Consider the following 27,252-nt stretch of genomic DNA (forward strand, 5'->3'; position numbering starts at 1 on the left):
ATCCAAAATATTTAAGGAACTCAATTCGATAACAAGAATAGAAATAACCCAACTGAAGAATGGGCAAGTGATCTGAACAGAGAATTCGCAAAAGAAGAGATACAAATACCCACCAGATATGTGAAAAAATGTGCAACATCACTAATAATTAGGGATGTGGAAATTAAAGCCACATGAGATATCACATTAAATATATTAGATTGGCTATTATAGAAAAGACAAATGATAATAAGTATCAATGACAATGCAGAGAAAAGGGAACCCTTATACACTGTTAGTGGGAATGCAAATTTGTACAGCTACTTTGGAAAATAGTACGGAGGTTCCTCAAAAAATTAGAAATGGAATTACCATATAATCCAGCAATCCCACTTCTGGGTATATTTCCAAAGGAATTGAAATTGATATGTCAAAGAGATATCTGCACTCTCATGTTTATTTCAGGATTATTCATGATACCCAAAATAGGGATACAACCTAAGTGCCCATAAACAGCTGAATAGATTTTTAAAAATGTGGTGTACACACACACACACACACACACACACACACACACACAATGGAATACTCTATAGCCTTAAAAAAGAAAAAATATTCTATAAATTACAATAAAATGAATGGAACTAAAGGACATAATGTTAAATGAAATAAGCCAGGCATAGAAAGACAAATACTGTATTATTTTATCTATATGTGAAATATAAAAAAGTTGATCTCATAGAAACTGAGAACAGAAAGGTGGTTACCAGAAGCTGGGGGAGTGGTAGAGGCATGGGGAAAGGGAAGATGCCTACCAAAGGTTAAAAAGTTTCAGTTAGACTGGAGGAATAAGTTTGGTGATCTATGGTACTGCATGCTGACCAGAGTATATTATATATTTCAAAATTGCTAAAAGAAAATAATTTAAAAAAATAAGTTGGTGAGGTGATGGATATATTAATTGACTTGATTGAATCTTTCTATAGTGTATACATAGATCTAAACATCACATTGAATCTTCTGTACCTTATACATGTATTTAATTATTTGTCAATTAAAAATGAATTTAAAATAAAAGAATTAATACATGTACTTTCCCTTATTTATTATGTCCTCCCTATTATGCTCAACTCATATATGTTTTTTTCTGGTAAATGTTTTTGACTACACTAGCTTTCGTTAGTCTGTTTTCACTGATTGATTGCATTATCTATACACACACACACACACACACACACACACACACACACACACACATATATACATACATAGGTATGTATATATGTTATTTATATCTGTTAGGTTAGTCTTATATCCCCAACCACATTATCTCCTTAAGAAGCAGCAAAACATTTTCCACATTATGAGACTGAAGCATAATTTACATATAGTAAAAAAAAATCAGAACTTAAAGACACCATTTTATCAGTGTTTGCAAAGTATAAAAAATATTTATCTCATATCAGTGCTCAATATAAATTGATTTATTAATTGATCTATTAATACTGATATAGAGAAATAAGAAAAATTACACAATACACACAAAATGGAATTGGTACTAATAGCTATTTTTTTCTCCGTTCTGGCAAAGGTGAAACTGAAACAAGATGCTGCTTACTTAATTTTCAAAACATTTCACTCTATATTTACTGTTTGTTTCAAATAATCTCTGGAAAACTTCAACTCTCCACTTAGTTTATATATAGTCAAGTAGACTGATGAGAGTCTCCATTGAGATCCTAAAGGCACTATGATCCCTGATAAGTCGGCACAGACAACACAGAGGCATGAAAGTCATTGCTTAATGACTTTCAGGGTCAGGCCTAAGGGGTTCAATAGGAATTTTCTCTTCATTCTTAACTTGCCATTTGTTCCTCATAGTAGCTTTGACTGGGGGAACGCCTTCTCTAATTGTTTGGTTGACTCTTGGCCCACTTTTCACTTCACAGTATAATTGAGAAGATTTACTTATTTGGGAGAGGCCATTAGAGTTGGAGTCTCATACGATAATGCCATCTCAAGATGAAGATTTTTCTACATTAAACTCCTGTGGCCTTTTAATCATCACTTGCCAGAGGCCACAGGGAGATTCAGCACATCTAAGTAATCTATCTAGTACTTGAAATTTAATGCTTTTTTAAAACAGAATAATTTGTATGGAAAATAAAAGAAAGCATCAGGTTTGAGACTATAAAGCTTGCTTCTGGTCCTGAAATATATACAAATTGATTGTAGAATTTTTAATAAGTCATTTAATCTTGAGAGTCCTTAGAAAATTCATATATAAAAGAATATGGAGTGAAGTTGATGATGGCTATGTATTTTGCCATATTTCTATGATTCAGATTAGTCTCTTCACATAGAGTATACAAACCACTTTTAGAGATTATATTTTTAGATAGAAATGATAGAACCCTTCAAAATTTAAATCAACACTTGCCTACTTAGGCAAGATTATTTTACTTAAGCTGTATTAGAACATGATAAAAAACACCATTCTCTGAACAGTAGAAAGCATGAAAAAAATGACCCTGTAAAACTTATGTGGCAATAAGTGTGCTTTTTTCCCCTCAAATATGGGAGTTCCTCTCTTTTAGAAAGGTCAAATACGTTATAAAAAAGAAAACAAGGAGAGCACTTTTGTTTTCCTTCAAGAGAATTTTTCAAGACATAGCCCTATGTTAGGGTAATTTGAAGATTTTAGTTTCAAATTGTTATTAAATGTAGACATTGCTGAGTTGAATCCATACCAAATCATACACATCAATTTGCTTCTAAAATATACAATTATCAAGTATTATTCCTTATCAAGTACTTTCTATTTTAATTTAGAAATGAATTTCCTGAAAGCCCAAAATTCAAATTAGTCTTTTTTGTACCTATTCATTTTCCAATGGACTTACTAACACATTGATCTTTAAGTAGGTTTTTTTAAGGGACATCTCCGAACACAGTTTATCTTTTTGCTTTTCCAAAGGCCTAGTGAGTGACTGTTGGGTGGGTTGAAGGTAGGATTGAGGGGGAGGGAAATAGGAGAGACGAAACTGGAGCAAAGGAATAGAAAGGTGTGCTCACCCTGTGTGTAGAGCTGAAGAAGATGAACTATTTTGAAATGGAATTGATACAGTATGTGCATGAACCAGTGTGCATCAGAGGTATGGTGAGGTAATGGTGGTCACATAATCTCGTCTTCCACTCCTTTCAAACACTGACACCCATTCGTAGCAGTTCAAATGCATAGTGGAGATACCCCCAATATACACATGCCAACATTTTATAATGTACATTCTGTTGTAATGTTTTGCCTTTCCACAAATTTGTTTGCCTTGGAGCTTTCTGACCTTTAAAATTACCACACTTTATGGCTACTGTATTTTCTGGGATCAGGAAAATTGTTAAATGTCATTACTCTATACCTTATCAGGGCCTCTGATATTTCAGAAAATCTCAATTCTCCTTTAGATCAACAGGGTAACACATGGTCCTGATTGTGTTATGGAAAATCTTCCATCCTCTGTTTAAATGAAATATATGAAAATAGCAGGCAAGATATGAAGAACATAAAGCAGACTACCAGATATTGAAAATCCTACATAACATAAGGTGGTTCTGCTTAAGAAAATTAGTATCTAGGTTTTCATATTTACAAAAAAGTATTGCTTTCTTATGAGCACAGATTGTTTCAAGCAGATAGCTCACGGGAAAAAAGCTAACAAGAAATAATCTGTGATACAGTCATGCTTTCTCATCTTTAAATAATCAATAATCTTAAAGTATAATAAATTCTGGAGGTTTTGGAAGTATTTTCAGTACATTTCAGGGGAATATAAACCAAGACGAAAGGAGAATTATTGGAATTTGTGTTTTCTTTGTTGTGCAAATAACCCAATGAATAAATCTCAATTGTGAAAAAACTGTACATAGATGTGACTTTGAAAACTGGATGGGAAGTGTAATTTAATAAATGATACTTGGGTCAGATATTTTGCATTTTACATTGGTTTCCTCCCATGTCTGATGCTCTGACCGCCTGTCAGATATCAGTAACATCTGCTGCTTCTATCCACAGAGCAATTTCATGACAGCTGCATGACGCTGCCCTAGAATTCATGCCAGAACAGTCCCCATTGAATATCAGGAGGCCACCTGGGTACCCAGCTGTAGTGCATGACATCTCCTGCTCTTTTGCAGATTCCAGAAATACATAAAAAGAAGCTGGGTGGAGAAGAATACCTGGTAGCTCAGAAAGAGTTATCCTTCAGTTATTTGGTTTCTCCATCTAGAATCGTCCACCTCTCCTAATTGTAGTTGCAGAATTTCAGTTTACATTAAATTTCCTCTATAACTTGTGAAGTGGTCAAGTGATTTCCACATGTAAGGCATTGTGATAAATTTGAGGACAGAGAATGATCTCTCTTCTCTCAAGCATTTTCTCTCAGGACTTGGCTGGCATCTACTCAGCAAATATATACTCGCCATTGACTTTTTGTCAAGCACCATTCTGGGCTCTGGGGCATAGAGAAAGAATAATAATAAAACATGGCTCTCGGCCGGGCGCGGTGGCTCACGCCTGTAATCCTAGCACTCTGGGAGGCCGAGGCGGGTGGATTGCTCGAGGTCAGGAGTTCGAGACCAGCCTGAGCAAGAGTGAGACCCCGTCTCTACTAAAAATAGAAAGAAATTATCTGGACAACTAAAAATATATATACAAAAAATTAGCCGGGCATGGTGGCTCATGCCTGTAGTCCCAGCTACTCGGGAGGCTGAGGCAGAAGCATCGCTTAAGCCCAGGAGTCTGAGGTTGCTGTGAGCCAGGCTGATGCCACGGCACTCACTCTAGCCCGGGCAACAGAGCGAGACTCTGTCTCAAAAAAAAAAAAAATAAATAAAATAAAATAAAATAAAATAAAACATGGCTCTCTAGTAGCTCACAGGCCAGTCTAGTTGTGAATGTTAGAACTGGGCATTAGATTGCCTTTGACAGAAGTACAGTCCCTCAGGCCTACAAGAAAGGGATGTTTAAAGAGGTACTCATCCCAACTGTAGTTCCTTCCTAGACAGGATGTTCTTTTTCTGGTTTTAATGTCAGCTAAAGACATTTTGTTTCTTCTGAAGGACCTGAGACATTTTTATAGAAAGCTGTAAGCTTTGCGTCAGATAAGTACTTTCCCTAGGGGCCTATATAAAATTCTAATGCCATCAATGGAAAACTACAATTCCCTTCCAAAACCCCTTACAGGTGCCTTTTTGCTGTATTTAGCAAGACAAATGTGAAACACATAAAAAGTATCCATGTTTATGTTACCTCAAGTGCTCATTAGAAATACCCAGGAAACCAGGAAGTTTTCTCTACATTTGACATTTGAAGGGAAGTAATTCTCTACATTTGACAGTTTTTGATTTTTAAAAAATAAATTGGTAGTAGTCAATGTAGATTACATTGCACTTTAAAAGAAGAATCAAGAAGTAACCATGAAATATTAATAGCAACATTTAACATATCACTTTGCTCATTTATCAGTCACAAACAAGGAAAGTGGAGTGAAAACTTTATTCCTCCAGATATGATGCTTAAATTATGGTAAAGATAATTTCCTCATCTCTGTTCCACTAGAGTTACAACATGTTATTTTTGTGATAATTAAATTTTCCATTAAAAACATCAATGTTCATTCAAATGCCTGCTGAAGAAGCTGTAACTAATCCAAAATTTTCTCCTTTTATCAAGAGCCAATATCAGTTCCATCTTCTTCTCTGTAGCTAATCTTTTGCCTTTCATTTTTCTTTAGTTTAAGAAGAACTGACCTGACTTTCTACTCATTTGTATCTTGAAAACTCTCAAATAATTTTAGTTTATTTTTTCCATTTTAGGAAAGGGAGTCAACACTACATTCTAAAGTGAAACCCTGACCTTAGTCTCTTGAACTCAGCATACAGGAGCACGACACTTGAAGCCAGGGGATGTGGGTTCACTCCTGCCAATTTCTAGCCACATGACAATTTCATCCGCAGTGTTCTGGTAAGGATGCAGTGAAATAATGAGTGTGAAACTGCACTGTAAGTGAATAAGTGTTATATAGGTATATTTTATTATCTCTATAATATTCTTCTAACACCAGAAGATATTTCATCAATTATTTCTTTTTCAATATCACTTCATATTTTTAATACTTCCTATCAGTTTATATTTTATTTTCTTCACTATGATAAAATAAAAGGATAGATAATATAAAATAATTACTTTGATCATATTTACCCTTGAAGTTACTATACTTTTTCTTTATTTGCTGGTACATTTCTTAAAAAGTTTTTTTCCCCATGTATCTTCATAATCCAGAATATAATATCTTATATTCTAGTATCTTAAATCTATCACATGAAACTGCTCATGAAGCTTTTTATGAGACTACATTATTCTTACTTCCTTACTTTTCTGCAGCATTTGACACTGTTGACAATCACCATAACTTTCCAAGTTTTTGTGACATTATATTTGTTCTTCTCTGACAGTTTTGACTTAGCATTCACTTTTTCTTCTTTTTCCCACCCCCAAATGTAGGTGCAACCTAAGGACATGTCTTGCTCTTTTGCTTTCCCTATTTTATTTCGTGGCAAACTCACCCATTCTCATACACTTACTTAATTATAAATTCTATAAAGCTAACTTTCAAATCTGTCACCTTCCTTATACTTTTCCTTGACTCTGCAATACATTTCCAACTTCTTCAGTTACATCTTTAACTTTCTATGACACTAAAGAATCAAGCATTTCCATTCTATTCCCCACATATGAAGAGAAAGCTTACAGTTCCTGGGGGCTTCTCTTGCAGGGCCAGAGAAATGATCAAGGAGCACTAGTCTGTCATCAGGTGTAATTACTATTCAAATATATCATTACAGGATTAGTGTGAGATACTTTACCCTTAAACAGTTTATTATAGAGTCTAATCTCAATTTAGGAATTCCATAAATTATGATGATTTCTGAAACCCAAATAGCTTTAATTGGCCAATTATAAATATTGAATATAAAGTGGGTTGACCAATTAAAATACAGAATTAAAAATGTAAATATAGAATTTGGTTGACCAGTTAAAATAGAGGAAAATGTAGGACAGGGATTGCATATTACTAGACTATGAAGTAAGAAAATAAGTGAGAAAATGTAGCCAAAATTTTGATAGTGGAGAAAAGCATGCAGAAACATATTTTAGTATGCAGGCATATCATGGTGGCAGTAGAGAAGTGTTAATAATTCTACACCAAGATTTATATTTCAAATTTGGCATATTTGCAATGTAAATAAGTGGTTAGTTTGATAATTATAATTATTTCTAGAATTTTTAATCGACCAAGTTTGAATTTTTGCAGATGTTGTGAAAACTTTTGTTGGATATAATTCTTAAGGGTAATTTAAAAACTCTATTGAAAATCTACAACTAGCTTTTCAATAATACTGAATTACTCAGTTTCACCAGTACTTAATACTCAATTTTTGAGCAGTTAGATAAAAGTCTCCCCTCAATATTATCTTACACTTTCCAATAGTTATTCCTAGTATCTAGAATCTGTTATTGCTGAAATTGTTCAGCCTTATTTAAATAAATCTCATAATTGGTTTCCTTTTTTAACTACATTTTTGGTTGACTAGAACAACAGTAAAACGATTGGTAGTCATGTAGTTAAGATAGACATCACTAAGTGTGACAATATAATCATAGCTTAAGATGTTGCACATTTATTGCAGTAGTTACCATAGAGATTTAAATTTGGCTCTTTAATAAAAATTACATGGATTTGACTTTGAATGCATTAATATTGGTTAGCAAGGTGCAGTAGGTTTCCTAACTGAATGCACATATATAGAAACAACAGTTTTAGAATTTTGTCCTAAAAATCTTTAAGGGATCAAATAGAGGTATATAGAAATTAATGGGCTCAATTTCTTGACTTTCTAATGGATACTTCATTAATTCTGTCATTTAAATCATAGTTCTAGGAAATACATATGTAATGGTTTAGTGATACTTCATTCATGTGATTTTCAAGAGGGAAAACAAAAGGTGAGAATCAGATATTCTAATCTAAACTCAGGTATGGCTCAAAGCACAAAGGAGGAGCATAGAAGTATAGATTGTAAAGTCAGAGCTCACAGATTTCTAGCCTCCGCTTTTCTGCTCCCATCCATAAGACTAGACACTTGAATTTTTAATTAATAGAGTTTTCCCTGACTGTTCTAGACCACAGCAATCTCTCCCTCCTTTGAACTTAATTCACTAGCACTGTACCTTCAAATGAGACCTAGAACATGTTACACTATCATGTGCTATTTATCTTAATATACCACACTGAGTAAAGTCAAGAGCCACACATTGTGTGTATTCCATCCATAGTGTCTAGTGCAGGTTTAGGTATGTAACTATTTATATTGAGTGACAGGTAAAATGAGGGTCAATTGGTACCTGGCTGCTACTTCAGAGGTGATCTGAAGTATATTGCAAATGTTACAAAATGCATTCAAGAAAAAAACCAAATTAGTGGGGAAAATCTCCTTATATATTTAATTCATGCTGGAATCCATTATGACAATATGTATAAAAAGATTCTATAAAGTAATGTTCAAATGTAAGTCCTCATGAAAACATAAACTCAAAAATAAAGAAAAAGGAAAAAAACCATAAACTCCTAGAGAGCATGGCCTGGCCTGTTTGTTCATTTCTATATCTTTTGTATCAAGCACAGTATAGTCATGCCTTGCTTAATGAGTGGGATATATTCTGAAAATGTGTTGTTAGGTGATTTCATCATTATGTAAACATCAGAGAGTGTACTTACACAAACCTATATGTTATAGCCTACTATATTCCTAGGCTATCCTATTGCTTCTAGGCTACAAACCTGTAAAGCACGTTACTGTACTGAATACTGTAGGTAACTATTAACACAATGGTAAATATTTGTATATCTGATTTGTCTATCGTTAACAAAAAAGTTATGTGGTGTATGACTCTACTTGGTAAAGAGTAGGTATGCATTGTTTGCTGAATAAATCAATCAACCAAAATATTATTCTGAGAGGTGAATTCTTTCTTAACCCTCTCAAATATTTAGGATATTTGTGATCCCATAGACGTGGAATGGGAGTATTCAGACTATTTTGTAGTTGCCTGAGGCCTTCTATATTTACTGGATATTCTATGTTCAATGTTCCCCCTGCAAATCTTTGCATAGCTAAATTCTTCCTGTCATTTTGGTCTCAGCTCAAATGTTCCCCTTAGAGGGTTTCTCTGACCCCTCTAGGTAATGTAGTTCTCCACCCCTCACCCTCTACCTCTGTCATTCACAACACTTTGCCTAATTTTACTTTTTTTCTAGGCACATGTCTTCACCTGAAATTAGCAGGCTAATATTATTTATGCATTTATTGCCTGTGGTCTCCCTCTAGCGCAAACTCCATGAGACCAGGGACTGTGCATGCCCAATTACAGGCAAATATTTTAAAATTAACAAGAAAATTCCCTGAATTAAGCTTATTTGCAAATTTCATTTGAATTTAATGGTAGGTTTATCATATTAATCAAACCCAATCTATATAAATAATTCTTAAAATTTCAAGGCTAGAAATATATTTTGCAAGTTATTTACTTTAACTTTCCCTTTCCACAAGAAATAAATGGAATCTTAATCTGTAAAGTAAATAGTTCAAAGTTAATACATGGCAGCACGTATTTAGATACAAAAAGAAACTTAAACATTTCTTTACCAGATTATCAGGGACATTTCACATGTAAATCAGGAGGATAATTGCTTTAATTTTCAGTGCCATTTTGTTTGATTAAGCACACTTAATGGGAGGCTCTAGTAAAATTTGGCCTCAAGAGAATGTCAAACTTTTCTGTGCAATAATTCTGAGTGCATTAACATTCTTCATACAGCTCTTTTTATTGCCATGAATTCTGACAACTAAATTGTGGTCCTTCACATTTGGGATCAGAATGAACATAAAGACTTTTAAGGATAGGCCGGGCGCGGTGGCTCACGCCTGTAATCCTAGCACTCTGGGAGGCTGAGGCGGGTGGATGGCTCGAGGTCAGGAGTTTGAGACCAGCCTCAGCAAGAGCGAGACCCCGTCTCTACTAAAAATAGAAAGAAATTATCTGGCCAACTAAAAATATATATACAAAAAAAAAATGATCCGGGCATGGTGGCACATGCCTGTAGTCCCAGCTACTCGGGAGTCTGAGGCAGGAGGATTGCTTAAGCCCAGGAGTTTGAGGTTGCTGTGAGCTAGGCTGACGCCACGGCACTCACTCTAGCCTGGGCAACAAAGTGAGACTCTGTCTCAAAAAAAAGAAAAAAAATAATAAATAAAAAAATAAATAAATAAATAAAAATAAATAAATATAAAACAAGACTTTTAAGGATAACATGCATATAGGATATCTATCTATGAACAGAGAAGGATCAGAAAGCCATAGAATTGGAATGTATTTCTCAAAGGTGACATTTTAGATATTTGTCTCTAATAAGAGTGTTGATTTCTTAATGTACTGAAACTCATTAAAAAGCCATGTATACCTGGTTTATTGATATGTACAGGGATATTCTGTTTAGTATTTTGAAATATCCCTGTATTTGTTAAAGAATAACATTTTCAAAAATGGTTTTATCATATGTCACAAGTTAATAGTTCATATCTTTTTCATCTACATTTATTTCCATTCAATGGTATAATCCAAAAAGATAGAGCAAAACTTTCTCAATTAGGCTGATCTTCCTACAAAACTTATTTCCAATGTGTACTTCTGAATAAACCCTGTAAAAATATCACTCACCTCTTCTTTATATATTAATGGAAATAAAATGTATACTTTATACATCACTATTTTATATCATTTATATTCCATTTCTTTCTCTTTTTATGTGCTTAATTCCTTTTGATCTCTCAGGATTCCATAGTTTCATAATTCCTTTGACTATCCTAGTCCCAACTACTTCAGGATATCTGGTGAGTACCATTCAGCATTCATTGGCAATACAGACATCTAATGCTGCAATCTTTTTTTATCCATATATTATTTGCAACATTACATTTTCTATAATAACTACCACTAGAGACTTACATGAATATTTAATTTTCACAGTCATATAGATTCTCATAAACATAAATGTAGATAGGCATAGATGGTCAAATTAAACAAATACTATTCAGAATTGGTTAGACATTAGTGTAAGGTTGGTGGGGAGGCTGTGTAGCCCCCTCCCCTGCTACAAACCCCTCTGCCCTAAGCAATGAGTCAGCTCCATTTTTCTGTTTGAACAAACACCTGGCCTCACCAAGCCCAGCCACATCCTGCGACTGGCAGCACACCCAGCCCCAGCACTGTCTACCTGACCCTGGAGACATCCTGCTTATTGAGAACTTAATAATCCACTTAAACAAGCACCAAAAAAGCAAGCGCCCCTCCACTTATGCCCCTCACCGCATATAAATACCCTTGCCTCAGTCCCAGACGACTGCGACTTCCCTAGCCTCTTTGCTTTCTCCGGGGCCCAGGAACCTCTCCCGGGTCCCTCCCTTGGGACTTGTTACCCTCATCCTGGATCACTCCAATAAAGCTTCTTTGCTTAACCCTTTCAAACTCTGCTGGTCTTTCTTTCTCTGGTGCCGACCATCCAACAACCTTACAATTAGAAGTACTTTTGCAACTTGATAAATATAGTATATGCTTACAGTTCTACAGAGAAAAAATCATATGATGAGACCCCATGAGGTCATGGAAGAGAAGCAGTGAATGTTATTAGTGCAGGAGGGCTAGATTTACTACACATATCCCACTTCCTCAGAATACGTGGTATTCTGTGGCTAAAATGCCTTTCTTACTGTTCTCTAAATAGCTAACTTCAACCAATCCTTTAACACTCAGTTCAAACATCATCTATTCTTCCCATAACTCTAATTAGTATTTGTCTTAGCATCTTCTATAGCCTCATGCTATTGACTAACAAAGCTCATATTTTACTCCTCTAGAATTTTTAGTTTGTTTAGTTTCAAGACAGCTGCTATAAACTGGCAATGTGATTACATTGTAGCCAGTAATTGTCCATTATTTATATGTTGAACAGATAGAAAATAGTATAACCAAAAATATCTAGATAATTTGTATCCTGATTACATTTTAATCTCTTGCTACAAAATTATATCAAAGTGATTATTTTCTCTAATAACATTACTCACGAGCAAATCTATGACCCAAACCTGTGAAGAAATGTGGTGGGTCTGAGCAGGAGAAAATGTTAATATAGTTTTCATGACTATTAATACCTATGTGCCTGTATCTTTAGTATGTGAGTTCTATTTTTAGTAAGAGGAAAGATGATTCAAATATGAGTTAACCAACAGTTAAGCTAGACTGCATTTAGACATTTTAGGAGAAAAAGCCTAAATGATATTTTACCCTTAGATATAATCCTTTATGAGATCAAATCACTAGAAAGCAATGAAATGGATCTTCTCTTAGAGCACCCCCAGAAAACTACCATCAATTTGAAGAGTATTATTGGATGTTTGCCAAAACATGGTCTAAAACATTGACTGTTTTGTGTACAATGTATCCAATAGGCACTGTCTTTTAGACTCCAGTTCCTTTCATCTACAAAAAAGGTTTAGTGTAATCTTATCACTTTTTTTCCCCACTTTATCTGTCAGGAGTCTTGGAATGAATTAATGTTTACTTAAGACTATTAGCTCATCCCAATTTCCTGTTACTCTGTTTCTCTTGCCCTTCTCTTGCTTTTGATTTTTGTCTTTATTCTTAATTGCTTTATTTTGAATTATTTTAATATGAGTTTCCACATTTTTAATCTGTTAGGAATGTTGTAGAAATAGTAAAAAAAAATGTGGTTATGCTCCAAAAACAAATTGTGAGTAGTACTGACCATCCCCAAATTATTTTTCATTTTAGTAAATAATTAAACAAATGTAAAAGAAAACCAGAGATCAACACAAAGGTTTAGTTTAGCCAAATCTTCTAAAATGTCTTATATTTCTAAAAACATAAGAATATCTCCAACATAGAATGTTTACAAGGTGAAGCATCCTATCAAAGACTACCTAAAATAAGTCTAGTCCCATATTCTGGTTTTGTGAACCAAAAATTTTAATGAAGCAGTGTAGTTATCAAAATTACCAAGCCTGGCCGGGCGCAGTGGCTCACACCTGTAATCCTAGTACTCTGGGAGGCCGAGGCGGGCGGATCGTTTGAGTTCAGGAGTTTGAGACCAGACTGAGCAAGAGCGAGACTTCGTCTCTACTAAAAAACAGAAAGAAATTATATGGACAGCTGAAAATATATATAGAAAAAATTAGCTGGGCATGGTGGTGCATGCCTGTAGTCCCAGCTACTTGGGAGGCTGAGGCAGGAGGATTGCTTGAGCTCCAGGAGTTTGAGGTTGCTGTGAGCTAGGCTGACGCCACGGCACTCACTCTAGCCAGGGCAACAAAGCAAGACTCTGTCTCAAAAAAAAAAAAAAAAAAAAACAACAATTACCAAGCCTTAGGTTATTATAATTTTAAGAGCAATATAAGTTCTGCTAATGTTTGCTAATGTTCTTCTAAAGCTTGACTAATGTCTAATTTACCTGCCGTTCATTTGAGTTTTTTTAAAGGAGCACATAAAGTTAGTTATTTATAGTAGTTCATATTTAAAAAAAATTCTAACACATTTGTTTTGGATAAAGAGCCCTTTCAGAAACATTAAATATTATTCTATGACAACTACTCACCCAGTGCTTGGAAAAACATATAACATATATGACAGTCTTTAGTAGCACTGTCTCAGTTATCCCTTACCTAGCTAGAAGTATTTTATTCTATGATTTAAATTAAACAATCCCTTTGAAGAAAGAGCTATGTTTAAACAATGGTTCAAGGCAAAGTGGTGGCTCAGATGACAGAAAAACTAATTGTAAGAACAGAAGCTAAAAATTCAAGCTATTTGCACTATGTTTAAGGTTTAGCCTGAGTCAAATATGTAACCAGAGAAACGCTTGCTGGACCAAATCATTAATATTGGTTTATATTCTTTATGGAGGGTACACATAAACATGATCTCAGTTTATGATCTCTATGCCTTTTTTTAAAAAAAAAGAGGCTAATAAATTTCTACATTAACATTAAGAGAATGGTTTATCATATTTTAAAAAAGTATCCCAGAAAAACATCTCCACCAAAATTATGGATAATAAATGAACTTAGATTAAAATCAATTAACTGAAATATTTCTATGATAGTCTGGTTTCTATAACTGATCAAAACAAAAACGTCAAGTTTTACACATTGACAGATAATCCACTTTCCTCAGATTTGTTTGAATTGAGTTTATAGAAAGGCAAAGAACTCTAACAGAAATAAATCAGCTAGACATTTGTCTAAACTGATTTCTGTCTAAAAAATTATGACTGACATTTTCATTTGTAAAAAATTTGAATTGTGTGGACATGTTTAGAAAAGTCTTCACTTTCTTTCAATACTTTAAAAATTCTGGATACTACAATCCCCAAAAGGTTGACAATCTTCCTTGCCTCATTTACCATACTATTCCGTTCAATGGGAACCTCTGCCTTTCATTTTTCCGACTATTTATTATGTCAGCTCTTGTTTCTGTTCCAATCTACTGCCTGTACAATTTGGAAATAAATGAATTTCACATAAGAAGACATTCACTTGATTATATTCTTTAGGTAAATATGCCACTGTTTTCATTATGATTTGCAAGGAAAAGAAAATAGGGGCATTTAAAGTAAAATCCATCCTGTTAATTAAAATATTAGTTATTGATAAAATTGCTTATTTTAATGGTAATTATAATAAATGTTAATATGTCTGTAGTACACAATTTATAAAAAAAAACTATAATAAATATTATCTCACAGTTGTCCTGAGAGGTAGATTGTTAGAATCAGATCAGCAGGGGTATTTAAAACCAATTGGGCTAAGATATACTTAGAATGAAGCCTCAAGTATAGAGGCCTGTTGTTGACTAGATACCTTGAACTACATTGTTGCACTTGTTTCTCTTTGGACAATGCCTGTGTGTGTGTCTGTGTGTGTTAATTTTTCAACAGCTTTATTAAAGTATAATTAAGATATGAGGAACAGCATATATTTAAATTTTACTACTTGGTAAGTTTTGTCATGTGTGACACTTGTGAGGCCACCACCACAATCAAGATAATGAATATATCCCATAACCCTCAAAAGTTCTCACATGTCCCTTTGTAATCCCTCTCTTCAACCATCCTCTCCCACCCCAATCCTCTGATGCCCTGTCCTTTAATGTTATCTTTCTGCCACATAGTTTGCATTCACTAAAATGTAACATAAATGGACTCCTATATAATCTTTTTTACTGGCTTGTTTCATTCAACATAATTATTTCAAGATTCACCTAAGTTGTGGGGTGTATTAGTAGTTTGTGCATTTTCTGAGTAGCATTCCATGTATCGACAAACTATAGTTTATCCATCCATCTGCTGATGGACATTTGAATTGTTTCTGGCTTTTGGCTATTATAAATAAGTTGCTGTAAACATTAGCATAGAGCTCTTTGTATGAATGAACATGTTTTCCTTTCCCCTGGGTAAATACCTAGGAGTTGTTTAAGAAATAGTAAGGCTGTTTTTCAGAGTTTAGTGTACCATTTTACATTATCTCCAGCATTGTATGTGCAGTTGTTTCACCTTGTCACCAATGTGGTAAGCTTTTTAATTTTTAGGCTAATAGATGTGTAGTGTTTTTTCATGTTTTTAATTTCATTTCCCCAATAACTAATAATGTTAAGAATTTTCTCATGTGCTTATCTGCCATCTGTATCCCTTCCTTAGTGAAATGTCTGTTCAAATCTTTTAGTCATTTTTTATTGGGATGATTGTTTACTCATTGCTGAGTTTTGAGGTTTTTTTCTTTTTTTCTTTTTAGACACAAGTCCATTATCAGATATATTATTTGCTAACATTTGCTTCCTGTTAGTGCCTTGTCTTTTCATTCCCTTAACAGTGGTTTTAAAAAGCAAAAGTTTTTAATTTTAATGATAAATTTTAACAAATTTATCAATTTGTTATCTTATGGCTCATACTTTTGCTCTCATATCTTAGAAGTATTTGCCTAATCAATGGTCACAAAAGATTTTCTCCTATGTTTTCTTTTATAATTTTATATTTTACATTTTGAATTAATATTGTTTATGACACAAAGTATGAATTGAAATTATTTCCCCCCACACAGATATTCAGTTTTTCTAACACTATTTATTGAAAATACTAGTTTTTAGGAGAGACTGCCATCTCTCCTAAAAAAGATAGAAAGAAATTAGCTGGACAACTAAAAATATATAGAAAATAAAAATTAGCCGGGCATGGTGGCATATGCCTGTAGTCCCAGGTACTAAGGAGGCTGATTGCTTGAGCCCAGGAGTTTGAGGTTGCTGTGAGCTAGGCTTGTACCACAGCACTCTAGCCAGGGTGACAGAGCAGGACTCTGCCTCCAAAAAAAAAAAAATTATTTTTGAAAAGTCATCATAAGAACTGTATTTCTTAATAGTCCTAAATAACTAATCATAGAAAAGCTCTTGTGTCATTTTGTAGGGATCTGATCATTTTTATGGCCACTAAGTAAATTTCATCTGTCCCCCTGATATCTGCATCACCTACCATATCCTCATAACTTCCGTTTTTATACATTTATACCTCTGCGCATTTCCTGATCAGATCTTCCTTGTATTATCTTCCTCAAATTATCCCACTAAATTCTTTCCTAATACATCTTCTGATCAGTTAGAGGAAGGGTATTCTTTCAATCTGGGAGCTACATGATGAAAATAAGGGGAGTCCATTGGCAGAGAATCAAGCTTAATAGGTAGAGATAAAAGAGGTGAATAAGAATTTTAGCAAAGAAAGAAGGTGGGCAATAGGATTGTAGATAGTATAACTATTGCTATGTTAATTTTTTAAACTTTTGTAATCTTAGCATAACACCCAAAGAGTACTACTGGTTAATGAATAAGTAAATACTTTCATCATTACATCTAAGGGTAAATATATGGATTTTCTTTTTCTTTCTTTCCTATTTTCTTTTTCTTTTTTATTTTTTTACTGTCATCTCTTATTTCTTTCACTTTAAGAACTACACCAAGCAAAATGTTTGGGGTTCCTAATGTCCTCAAAGGTTTTGCAAACATTTACCATGGGCCTGATGACAAGAAGACATTCCTAAACATGGTGCTGAGTTTCTTTTGGAAAATTCCATCAGACTGTAAGTATTTAAGATATGAAAATAATAAAATTCCATTAAATGCTTGTCTTAGACATCTGGCTATAAGAAGGTTTTCTAGGCAAAAAAATAATATAACAAAGCCATTCTAATGCTTTTTAAATTAATTTAGATTATCCAAGATCCATTAAATTCTACATTATAGAAATTCAAGGTAACTCATTCCCAAATTTTAAGATTTTCTTACTCCATATCAAATGTATTTATATTGTTAGTGAAAAACAAACTTTACTTTGTAAATGAGAAGTTAAAACATAAAACTCTTGAACTTCATAGATAAATATATCTAAACTCTAATAATTTTGTTGTACAAATAATTTGGGTAAAACAATGGAGTATTTCAAATATTTTATATTTAATTCTAGGAAGGAAAATAACAGCAGTATTATTAACTTAATATAAAATAATAATATATATTGTTTGAAGAAAAAACAGTATATTAAAGCATATCTATTTCTTAGCATGAAGGCACATTTATGTGTACATATTTTAAATTTTCAAATATAGCAAAATACTAAAATTATTTGTACACTTCCTAGTAACATATTTACAAATACTTATTCCTCAATTTTCATTTACTTGGAAGGTCATTTTGTAAATGACCATTGTATTTGCTTTATTTAAACTAATTTATCAAGTAATAATGTCTATGACTGTGAAAATAGTCATGCTACTTGTAGAATTACCCAGAATTCCTTTGATCACAGGTAATTCTTAACATTGTTTAGGAATAATTTCAGGTAGCACTTGCAAATTCAGATTACATAAATAGTTCCAAATTTCAGTTCAAAAACACAAGGTGATTTTATGGAGTAGCACTTTATTAAAAAATACAAAGCCCTCTTATTTCATCAATTGAAAGCCCTAATGTCTTTTTACTGTGAATTAAAGAATTATTTTTAAAAACTTAAAAATACCTATATCCCATTTAACAGTAAATATTGCATGCAATAGGACTCTAGAAAGTATTCTAAATATGTATTCAAATGACCAACTGATCAGTAATTTGCATCACTTAGCAAGAAAGATTTGACAGTAAATTACTGGGTCTGATATGTGCATGCTATAGCATAGTATATTCAGCATCAAAAAATAAAGTAAAATGCAATTACCCTAAAAGACATTTCAAGATTCTCTCCACCCCAGATATCCATTCCTGCATCGTAAGTTCCTATCTCTTCAAAGTAGTTTCTGTCAATAGAAAATAGGCCACCAGCCATAGTAGGGGTCCTAGTTGAAAACAAAAACAAAAGAAAAGAATATCTTTTGAAAACAATGTGTGGAATTTAATGAGACTGTAGCAAATATTTTTGAGACATTTTAAATATAAAAAATAGTACTCAAAAATCTCAAACTGGAAACATAAAGTCAAGATGTAAGATGTTTTAGAATTAATAAATAACATTTCATCTCACATTTTATGTAAAATTTGCTTTAGATTAATCTATGTTTTTCTTATAGATGATCAAATAGATACATGGAAGGAACACTGGCCATTTAAGACTGGAGCTTCTAGCTTCCTTCTGTAAGGCATAGTGAAGAGAGGTTTTTGCCTTTTGTATTGTCCTTAAAGAGATTAACTGGTCATGAAACTATCAGTTGTGATCAATTATAAATCATCTTAATGTAAAGTCTAGGAATCTGTGGACATAGTTTCTCTATGAAAAGACCCATAGTCTATTTAAATATGAAAATAATTAAATCCCATAAAATGTTTATAGGAAATAAATATATTATTACAGTTACAAAAGTATTTTTTAACATAAGAGATTTACATCTAATTGTTTATTCCAATTAAAAGGATATAATTAGCCATCTAACCCTATGGATAAACATAAATCCCATATACTATTCAGGGGTTTAAAAGGACATTTGGCAGGAATTCTAAAACTTTTTCCTAGGAATAAATGCCTTTTGATTCTCACATTCGAGATTTCTCCATAGAAACTAAGAAGTCAGATGTTAAGTTTGTAAAGAATTAATTAATTTAAGAAGATTAATTAAAGACAATGCTTAATGGGGGAGCAACAGGAGTCTTTCTAAATACGCAGTATGAATTTGAGATAAAAAGCAAACAGTAGTTGCTCACGAATAGATCCATACTGGCAATGATGGTTTTTTAATGTTTCTTGTAATGTAGTGGTTTCCAGCCTACATAGCACATTAGTAGCACTGAGATACCTTTTAAAAAAGATGTTCATGCTTGGGTATCATCCTCCACAGATTCAGATTTAATTGGCCTGGAGTGAGCCCTGACTTTGGTATCAGCTGAAGCTCCCAGGTGATTCTAATGTACTGCTTTAATGTACCGCTCTAATGCACTGCTCAAAGATGAAAAACACTGATCTAGTAACTTAGGTTTGGAATGCACATCCAAGTAGTCTGTGAGATTGTTAATAAAAATCAAATGTTTTGCTTTTCTCAAAATTATATCCTCCTCTGCCAAAGGTTATGTTCACATTTTAATTAAACAGAATCGGTCATTGAAAAATCACCAAATGATATTGTACTTGGACATCTACCATATTGCAAAGTTCTCTATTTCTCCCAGTGCTCTCACTGTTTTGTGCTCAGGTAATTAACTGTCCGTCAGTTGGAGTAGCAGAGCCTTGCTTAGTCTCAGAGCTGTTTTATTACTTCTCATCTTGCTAGGTTCCTATCACGAACACTATCATTGACCTTCTGAGTTATAATGGGAAACACTAACAAAGCTAAACAGATGGTAATTATGAAGTAGCCATGACCCTCACCTGATGGGGTTTTTGGAACTCTATGGCAATAACTATGTAAGGTATTACAGTGCTGGAGACTCTATTTAATAAAATTAGGAACCCAAATTGCTGCAATTATCCTATCATAAGGCAACCAAATGCTTAAGAATGTTAAGTGATGCATTTTTAATGATCAGTTCAGAGTGTCTACCTACTTATCTACTTACTGATACAGTATTAACACATTTTAATTTAAATACATGTATTTCATCTTATAGTTGGTCATTATTCCTATAAATTTGAAGAAATGTGTGTTAAATGGCTACAAATAAACTATATTTAACCATAAGAATGATTCAAATAACTTTCACTTATGCTTGACAAGTAACAAAAATAATAAAATAAAATTACAACTCCTCAAAAAATGCTGTATTTTCTGAAGACAGATCCTCCTAGACAGATTTTTTTTTTATGTTTGCAATGCCATTTAGTTTTCTCAGTCTAGAGGCTGTGCCTTATAATATTTAATACCTATAGCCATAGCCAATGTTATGCACATGTTCTGTTCTAAGTTAACTGCCCTGGAATATGCCTAATGAACTATTTACATATGCCTGTGTTCATGTTAAGTGTTCAGAATGTCTAGAAAATGCAAAACATTGATTATAGTTGAATTAGCTGAAATTATCTGCTTTTCAAGGTTGTGTCTATACAATGTCAAATTCAATTCAATCAATTTGGATGGGGGAGGGAACAATCAGTTCAATGGCTATGAACACTACCCATCATATAGTAAGTAGGTGAAGTAAAGCACTTAGCACAGTTCCTGACACATAATAAACAGTTAATAAAGTTGGATAATTTATCTTTTTTGCTATTGATGTTAATCATTGAAACAAAATCCTCATGTGTCCTTCACTTAATTTTGATTCTGGTATATATAGCCTTCTTTTGGGTTTCAAAAGCATTTGGAACTACTTCATATTCAAGACGTTGACTCTGAAATCTGCCTTAGAACACAACTTCCTATTCTTTAACTCTTCCTATTTTCATAGGAAGTCACTTTTTATCCTTCATTGGTGATTACAGTTCCTTTTTTAATCCATATTCTCACATTAATCACTCCCTTCAGGAATTGTTTTTCCCTCTTCCCAGCTCCTCTCCAATCTTCTGCCATGTCAATAAAAAACCAGTTGGCATCCTTGGTTCTCTGTCCTTGCTTTCTGCAATTCTCAATTCTCTTTTTGTAAATCTCAGTGCCTGGGTAAAATTACCCTTCACTTCATTCACTTCTGCTAATAAGACCCAGAGACCCATCGGTAAAGTAATAAGATGAGGCCAAGTCCATGTTATTGATTCTCCACTTAGTTCACAAACTGCTAACTATTCTCTTATCTATGTTTATTTATTTGCCTGTCATGCTTTTAACTGGTTCTTTCCCAAAAGTTTTAGACTCTTTGCAAGAACCTGGGGATTAAGGCAATGCATGAAATCTAAACTCTCTCATTCATGAAATCTGAACTATTTCAAATCATAGCTCAAAGTTAGGTATCTTCTTCATGGCCTCCTCCTTCCTCTTGTCTCCCAAGAAAGAATATCTTCTTTCCTCTCACCTTTGCTAGCATTTATGCTTGTGCCCTCAGCAGGCTCTCTCCTAACTACTCTTTAAGACACTTGCTCATTCACCATAACATTTATGTTTTATGCCTTTGATTTCTAGATTGACCCCCTGAGCTTACAAACCTGCTCAATTAAGTTCTAGCCTAAACCTAAATGCATTCTCACTCCATCTTATTACTCTTTCAAACTAGGGACATATATTTTCTACTACTCCCCTCACTGGTAACCTTACTGAGCAGACACTTTCCACGTACTCCCTCAACTCCGTTTGACCTTCTAACTAGAAGCTAGATCCTATCCCACGTCTATAATAACTTCTTTCTGAAAGGTCTCTATTGATTCTAAACTCCAATAGCCTTTCCTTAACTTCTTCATCTGAAAGCATATAACATAATGCGTTAGCCTTCCTGCTTGAAATTCTTTTCACCTCTAGCTCCCCTGCATTGTCCTACAGAGGTTTTTCCTTCTATTAATTTGACTGTTCATTTTATGATTCTTACTGATACCCCCTCCTCTTCCTTTCCCTTGCTAGGGGCTATCAGACCTTGGTCACACTCCTAGTTTTACATGTCTCACATGAGCACAATATATCACTATAATATTATTTTGAGGATACATGCATTTAATAACTTCTTCTCTTGTCAAAAATGTAATCCTCCCCAGGGTTTCTCAGGGGTGTTTTCTTTTTCTATGCTCTTTATCTGGGTAATATCATTCATTACATGCCTGTAACTGTCACCTCTATAAGGGTAACTCCTAATCTGTGTTTTCTTACTTCTCTCTGTGTCAGTTGTGCTTTTGTAATTACTCACTAGATTTTTCCTTCAAAAATCCTCTGACTCTGCTCAGTATGTGTAACATAGAAAGTAGAATTCTCTACCCATCTGCTTCACTTTCAATCTCTTCTATTTCCTTCCAGTCTCTTAGTATAAACTCTTAGTACAAAATGACAAAACCACCTTTCAGCCTCTTTTTTGTACCTGATTCAATCATTTCCCAAATACTTTCTACATTTTTTTTTTCTGAAGTATTTTTGACTGTTATCTATGTTATGATATCTATCCAGTGTTAATCCTCTATTTCTAAGCATTTGGGATCCTCTTAGCATCTAAGGGAATCTGGATGCTTCTAGATTCTTTTGTTTCCAAAATTTATTCTACAAATTGTAGCCAGATTAATTTTTCTAAGTCAATTTTCCTCTAAAAAATGTTAACCGGATGTTCAAAAATCTATGTTAAGGAATAAATTCTAGCTTCTTATCCTGGCATCAGTGACCTGGCACCACCCAATGAGCTCCTCTCATTTCCTTTTAATTATTTCCCTGTATGTGAAGTGCTTAGCTGTTACTAGTAAAAGCTTTTCATTTTCGCACTTTGGTACATTTGCTCACATCCATTATTCACCTCAATTATCCTTGTGAACTCCCCTTATATGTTCAAACATGCTTTCCTTAGGCAACACAAATGTTATATATCCCATACAGCCAGCCTGCCTTCAACACAACTACCCCAATTGCCCCCCCCCCAATCTGGATATAGTCTTCCCCTTCTACTTTCTTCTATGGCCCTCTTATCTTTGTCTTTCTCAAGGCACTTATTACTTTTTATCGTATGTAGTATTGTATTTATTTCTGTAAACATTTTACCACTTCTACAAGAATAGCAATATATTGATTTAGCAGTATTAGGAAAGTAATAGATATTTATTGAATGAATAACATAAAGAAATGAGCAATGTATTTCCATGGCCACAGAACAATCTATTTGAAAGTTAAAATTATCTACAATTTTTTTTCTGAAATTCCAAAAAAAGTTATTTGCTCGCATATGATAAATTGATGAGTAAAAAAGATGCTTTCACTAATTCCAAGATTTTTAAAGGCTCTGTCATCTAATAGAGGCTTTAGGGTTGAGTTTGGTAGTATTTTTACCCTGATTTCAGCATTATACAACTCATCTATGTAACAAAAGCACTTGTGCCTCCTAAATGTATTGAAATTTTTAAAAAAGATACAAATAGTAAAGGACTCCAAAAAGTAAGCATTCCACTTGGAAAAATACTGAAGTTTTTCACCAAAAGTTGGTAAATCAACAGAAATTATAATACAATACATTTGTTATTTAGTAATGCTAAAACACAATGCCTGCATTTTCACCAAGACAATAGATCCTGTATTTCACACTGGGATAATCACCATGTGTGTGAACAGCAGATAGAGAGTAAGGAGTCCCTAAGAGGCAGACAAGTTTAGTATTTAGAAGTCTGGACTTTGTAGCTAGGTTGATTGGGTTCAAAACCCTGAAGGTGTGTGACCTTCAGCAAGTTACTCAAACTCTGTGCTCAAGTTTCATTATCTATAAAATGTTGATTATAATGAGTTATATAGTAACTCTCTCACAATAGCATCAGCTAGTACTATACATTTTAGGTGTTATTTTTATTAAGAAAGAGGAAAACATTGTGTTTGCCAAGATTATAATTAGCTTTATTTTTATTGTTTGCAGGGTCCAATTAATTTTTTAAATAGAGTTGTAATATTTTAGAGCTCTAAACTCCATACAGATTTGGTCAACAAAATTTAGTTGCAATGTGTTTAAGTAACTTGTTCAAGGACCCCCAACTAGTTAGTGGCCTGGAAAGAAAAAAATTTCTCTCTCTCCCTCTCTCTCTCTCTGTCTAATCATCTACAAATCAGTCATCTCTCAGTTTATCCATATCATGCACTATGTTTTCCCATGAATTTTAGTACAGTTCTTCAGAGGCAATTTCTTACAAAGTTATTGAAACATCCTTCCTTCTCACTAATTTTTTTCTTTGATATATCAGGATTCTATTTACTCTTACTTGGCAAATAACTAACTTCTTTGAAGAAAATTGCCAAAGAAAGTTTGACAGACTATAGCTCGGCTCTGGGCTGTTATTTATAATGTCCAAATAACACATACCTAGCTAGAATGTTAGTATTTAGATGTGTATTAATAACATTTCCCATATATTATAAATCATAAAAATAATGAGTATTTTATAACTTATACAAATGTGAGACATGAATAGCTGAAATATTCATATGCTGATTTTTTTAAATCATAAAATCTAATGGCTTCATTCAGTTAACCATTTTGCAGGTTTAGAAACTAAAAGAAAATTAAATGCTGTGTTTCTCTCCTTCCTTCTTTATCCTGTCCACTATAGCAAATGCAGATAGCAGAGGAGAGAGAAAGGAACCAAAGGCACAAATATTCTTCTATCAGAGTGATGAATAATCAAATGGTGAATATGATTAAAGATTTTTACAGATAAAAATGTAAGTTTGGTGGAATATTACACACTATTACAATGATCTGAACATATGTTTGGGTATAAAGATGCAGCTTTCCATAGAGAAGAAACTGTTACTTTAAGGGTTTATGCTGGCTTAGGCTTTGAGCAGGGAAGCTTACTCAAATCCTGTGGAGTTTATGGAATACAAACAATTTCAATGCTATTTTTAAAGGCTAAGAAAAAATATAAAGTTCTGCTTAGTACTGGCAAATGATTTCTTTTGCTGCCAATGAACCCATTTACCAACAAGTATGAGAATAGAATACTTTAACCTGTGCTTAAGGACTTACATTTCCAATAAGGGAGTAGTTATTTTTCTCTTTTTCCCTAAATCCTTTTTTATAATCCCTATAACCTGATAAAACCCTAAGCTTCCACAAGGATGTACAGTAGTAAGTGCAAATTTTAATCTTTCCTTTGACTTTCATTTCATGGTTATGAGAGGTTAAAATAAACAATGGGACTAGCTGGAATCAGATGTTTTAAAATGTTCTGGTTAATTTGATAAAACTATGTAGTATATAAATACGATATTTAATTCATCACTCTGAAAGCTTTCTATTCTATACCCTGTTTTCTTCTTAGCTTAACAGACTAATAAGAAAAGTCTTGTAAATTATCCCCTAAACCATTACGTGGTAATACAATATAAATGTGCTATTTTTCCCAAAGAAGATACAGTCAAAGATTTCATCTGAAGTGAGAATTTTTTACTTCTCTCAAAACCAACACATATTAGTTTTTAACATGAGTAAGCAAGAATGTGGACCAGTTGAGCATTACAAAGTTCAACTCTTTCTTTCAAAGTCTTTGTTATGCTTGCGATGTTGCTTTAATATCTTTTATTTTATAGAAGTGTTTTAAAGACTTTGGTAGTATCTATTTCTGCTTCTTTTCTTCAATCCAAGCAAATATTACAGTTGGACTGAGAAAAGTATAATAAAGAAAATCTGACAGATAAAAATTAATAAGTAAATTATTAGTTACTATTAAACATAGGAAGCTTTATCTTATATTTGCATGAATTGTATTTTTTTATTTATTATACTTACTAAAGAAATTATAAATGGAAGCTATTGATGATTTTTTGGGTGGGGAAATCAAACTGGCAGAAGTATCAAGAATATTAAAACAAATTTCATATTATTCAATTGCATATTTCTAAAGAAACCATAATATATGTAAAAATTGTGGATAAAGAAGAAATAACTGGTAAAAATAAAATTTAAAAACACAGTAAATAAAGTTTTAATGCACTTTAGCTACAAAAAATAGGGGAAGAGCTAGGTAAGTAAGATAGCAGCCATTAACATCTTTATTTGTGAAAAATATGTGGTGGTATAGAAAAACACTGAAGATATATCAACTTTTAAATTGTGGACAAATTGGATAAAAATGTTCTAGAAGGAAATAAAACATTAAAAAAGATGGCTTATTGAGTTTCTGCTACTTTATGCTTTTAGGTACTTGTTACATTTATTTTGCAATGTATACATGTTACATTATCAGAAATGAATTTTAAATCCAATTCCTGTCAAGTATAGTTCTTTTTTTTTTTTTTTTTTGAGACAGAGTCTCGCTGTGTTGTCCAGGCTAGAGTGAGTGCCATGGCGTCAGCCTAGCTCACAGCAACCTCAAACTCCTGGGCTTAAGTGATCCTACTGCCTCAGCCTCCCGAGTAGCTGGGACTACAGGCATGTGCCACCATGCCCAGCTAATTTTTTTTTTTATATATATATTTTAGTTGGCCAGATAATTTCTTTCTATTTTTAGTAGAGATGGGGTTTCGCTATTGCTCAGGCTGGTCTCGAACTCCTGACCTCGAGCGATCCGCCCACCTCGGCCTCCCAGAGTGCTAGTATTACAGGCGTGAGCCACCGTGCCAGGCCCTCTTATTTTAATATTTTACAACACTTCATGAGTTAAGCAAGGCAGGGAGAATAATTTTCCATTTTATAGTTGAGAAAACTTGGTAAATTCCCAATTGGAGGAGCTTGAAATAAAACCAGATCCTCCAAAGCCAGCTTCAATGCTTCTTCTATAATCATACTAGAATGACACAAGAGATAATATATGTGAACATTCTATGAGTTTTTCATGATAAAGTGCAACAATTGTAATCTAAGATATTATTAATAATGTTATTTATTTGATCTTCTTTATATATTCCAAAATTCTAATTGCTTTAAAAATAAATGTATCAGATCAGACAAGTGTTGATAAAAAAGGAATATAAAATTAAGTTAAATAGGTCAGAAATAAAAACTAATAATTACATCTATGTTTGATTTCT

General features: G+C 33.3%; 1 protein-coding gene across 2 annotated transcripts in view; it reads right to left on the minus strand.

The window, feature by feature from the left end:
- The window catches only part of GALNT13 (polypeptide N-acetylgalactosaminyltransferase 13), a 436,774-nt gene that overhangs the window by 167,464 nt on the left and 242,058 nt on the right, over positions 1-27,252 (minus strand). For both annotated transcript variants that reach the window (XM_045559133.1, XM_045559132.1), the window contains exon 6: positions 18,420-18,537. In XM_045559133.1, the coding sequence (XP_045415089.1) occupies positions 18,420-18,537 (118 nt within the window). The remainder of the gene's footprint in view (positions 1-18,419; positions 18,538-27,252) is intronic.

This window comes from Lemur catta, chromosome 8, assembly GCF_020740605.2.
Source record: "Lemur catta isolate mLemCat1 chromosome 8, mLemCat1.pri, whole genome shotgun sequence".
Taxonomy (NCBI): Eukaryota; Metazoa; Chordata; class Mammalia; order Primates; family Lemuridae; genus Lemur; species Lemur catta.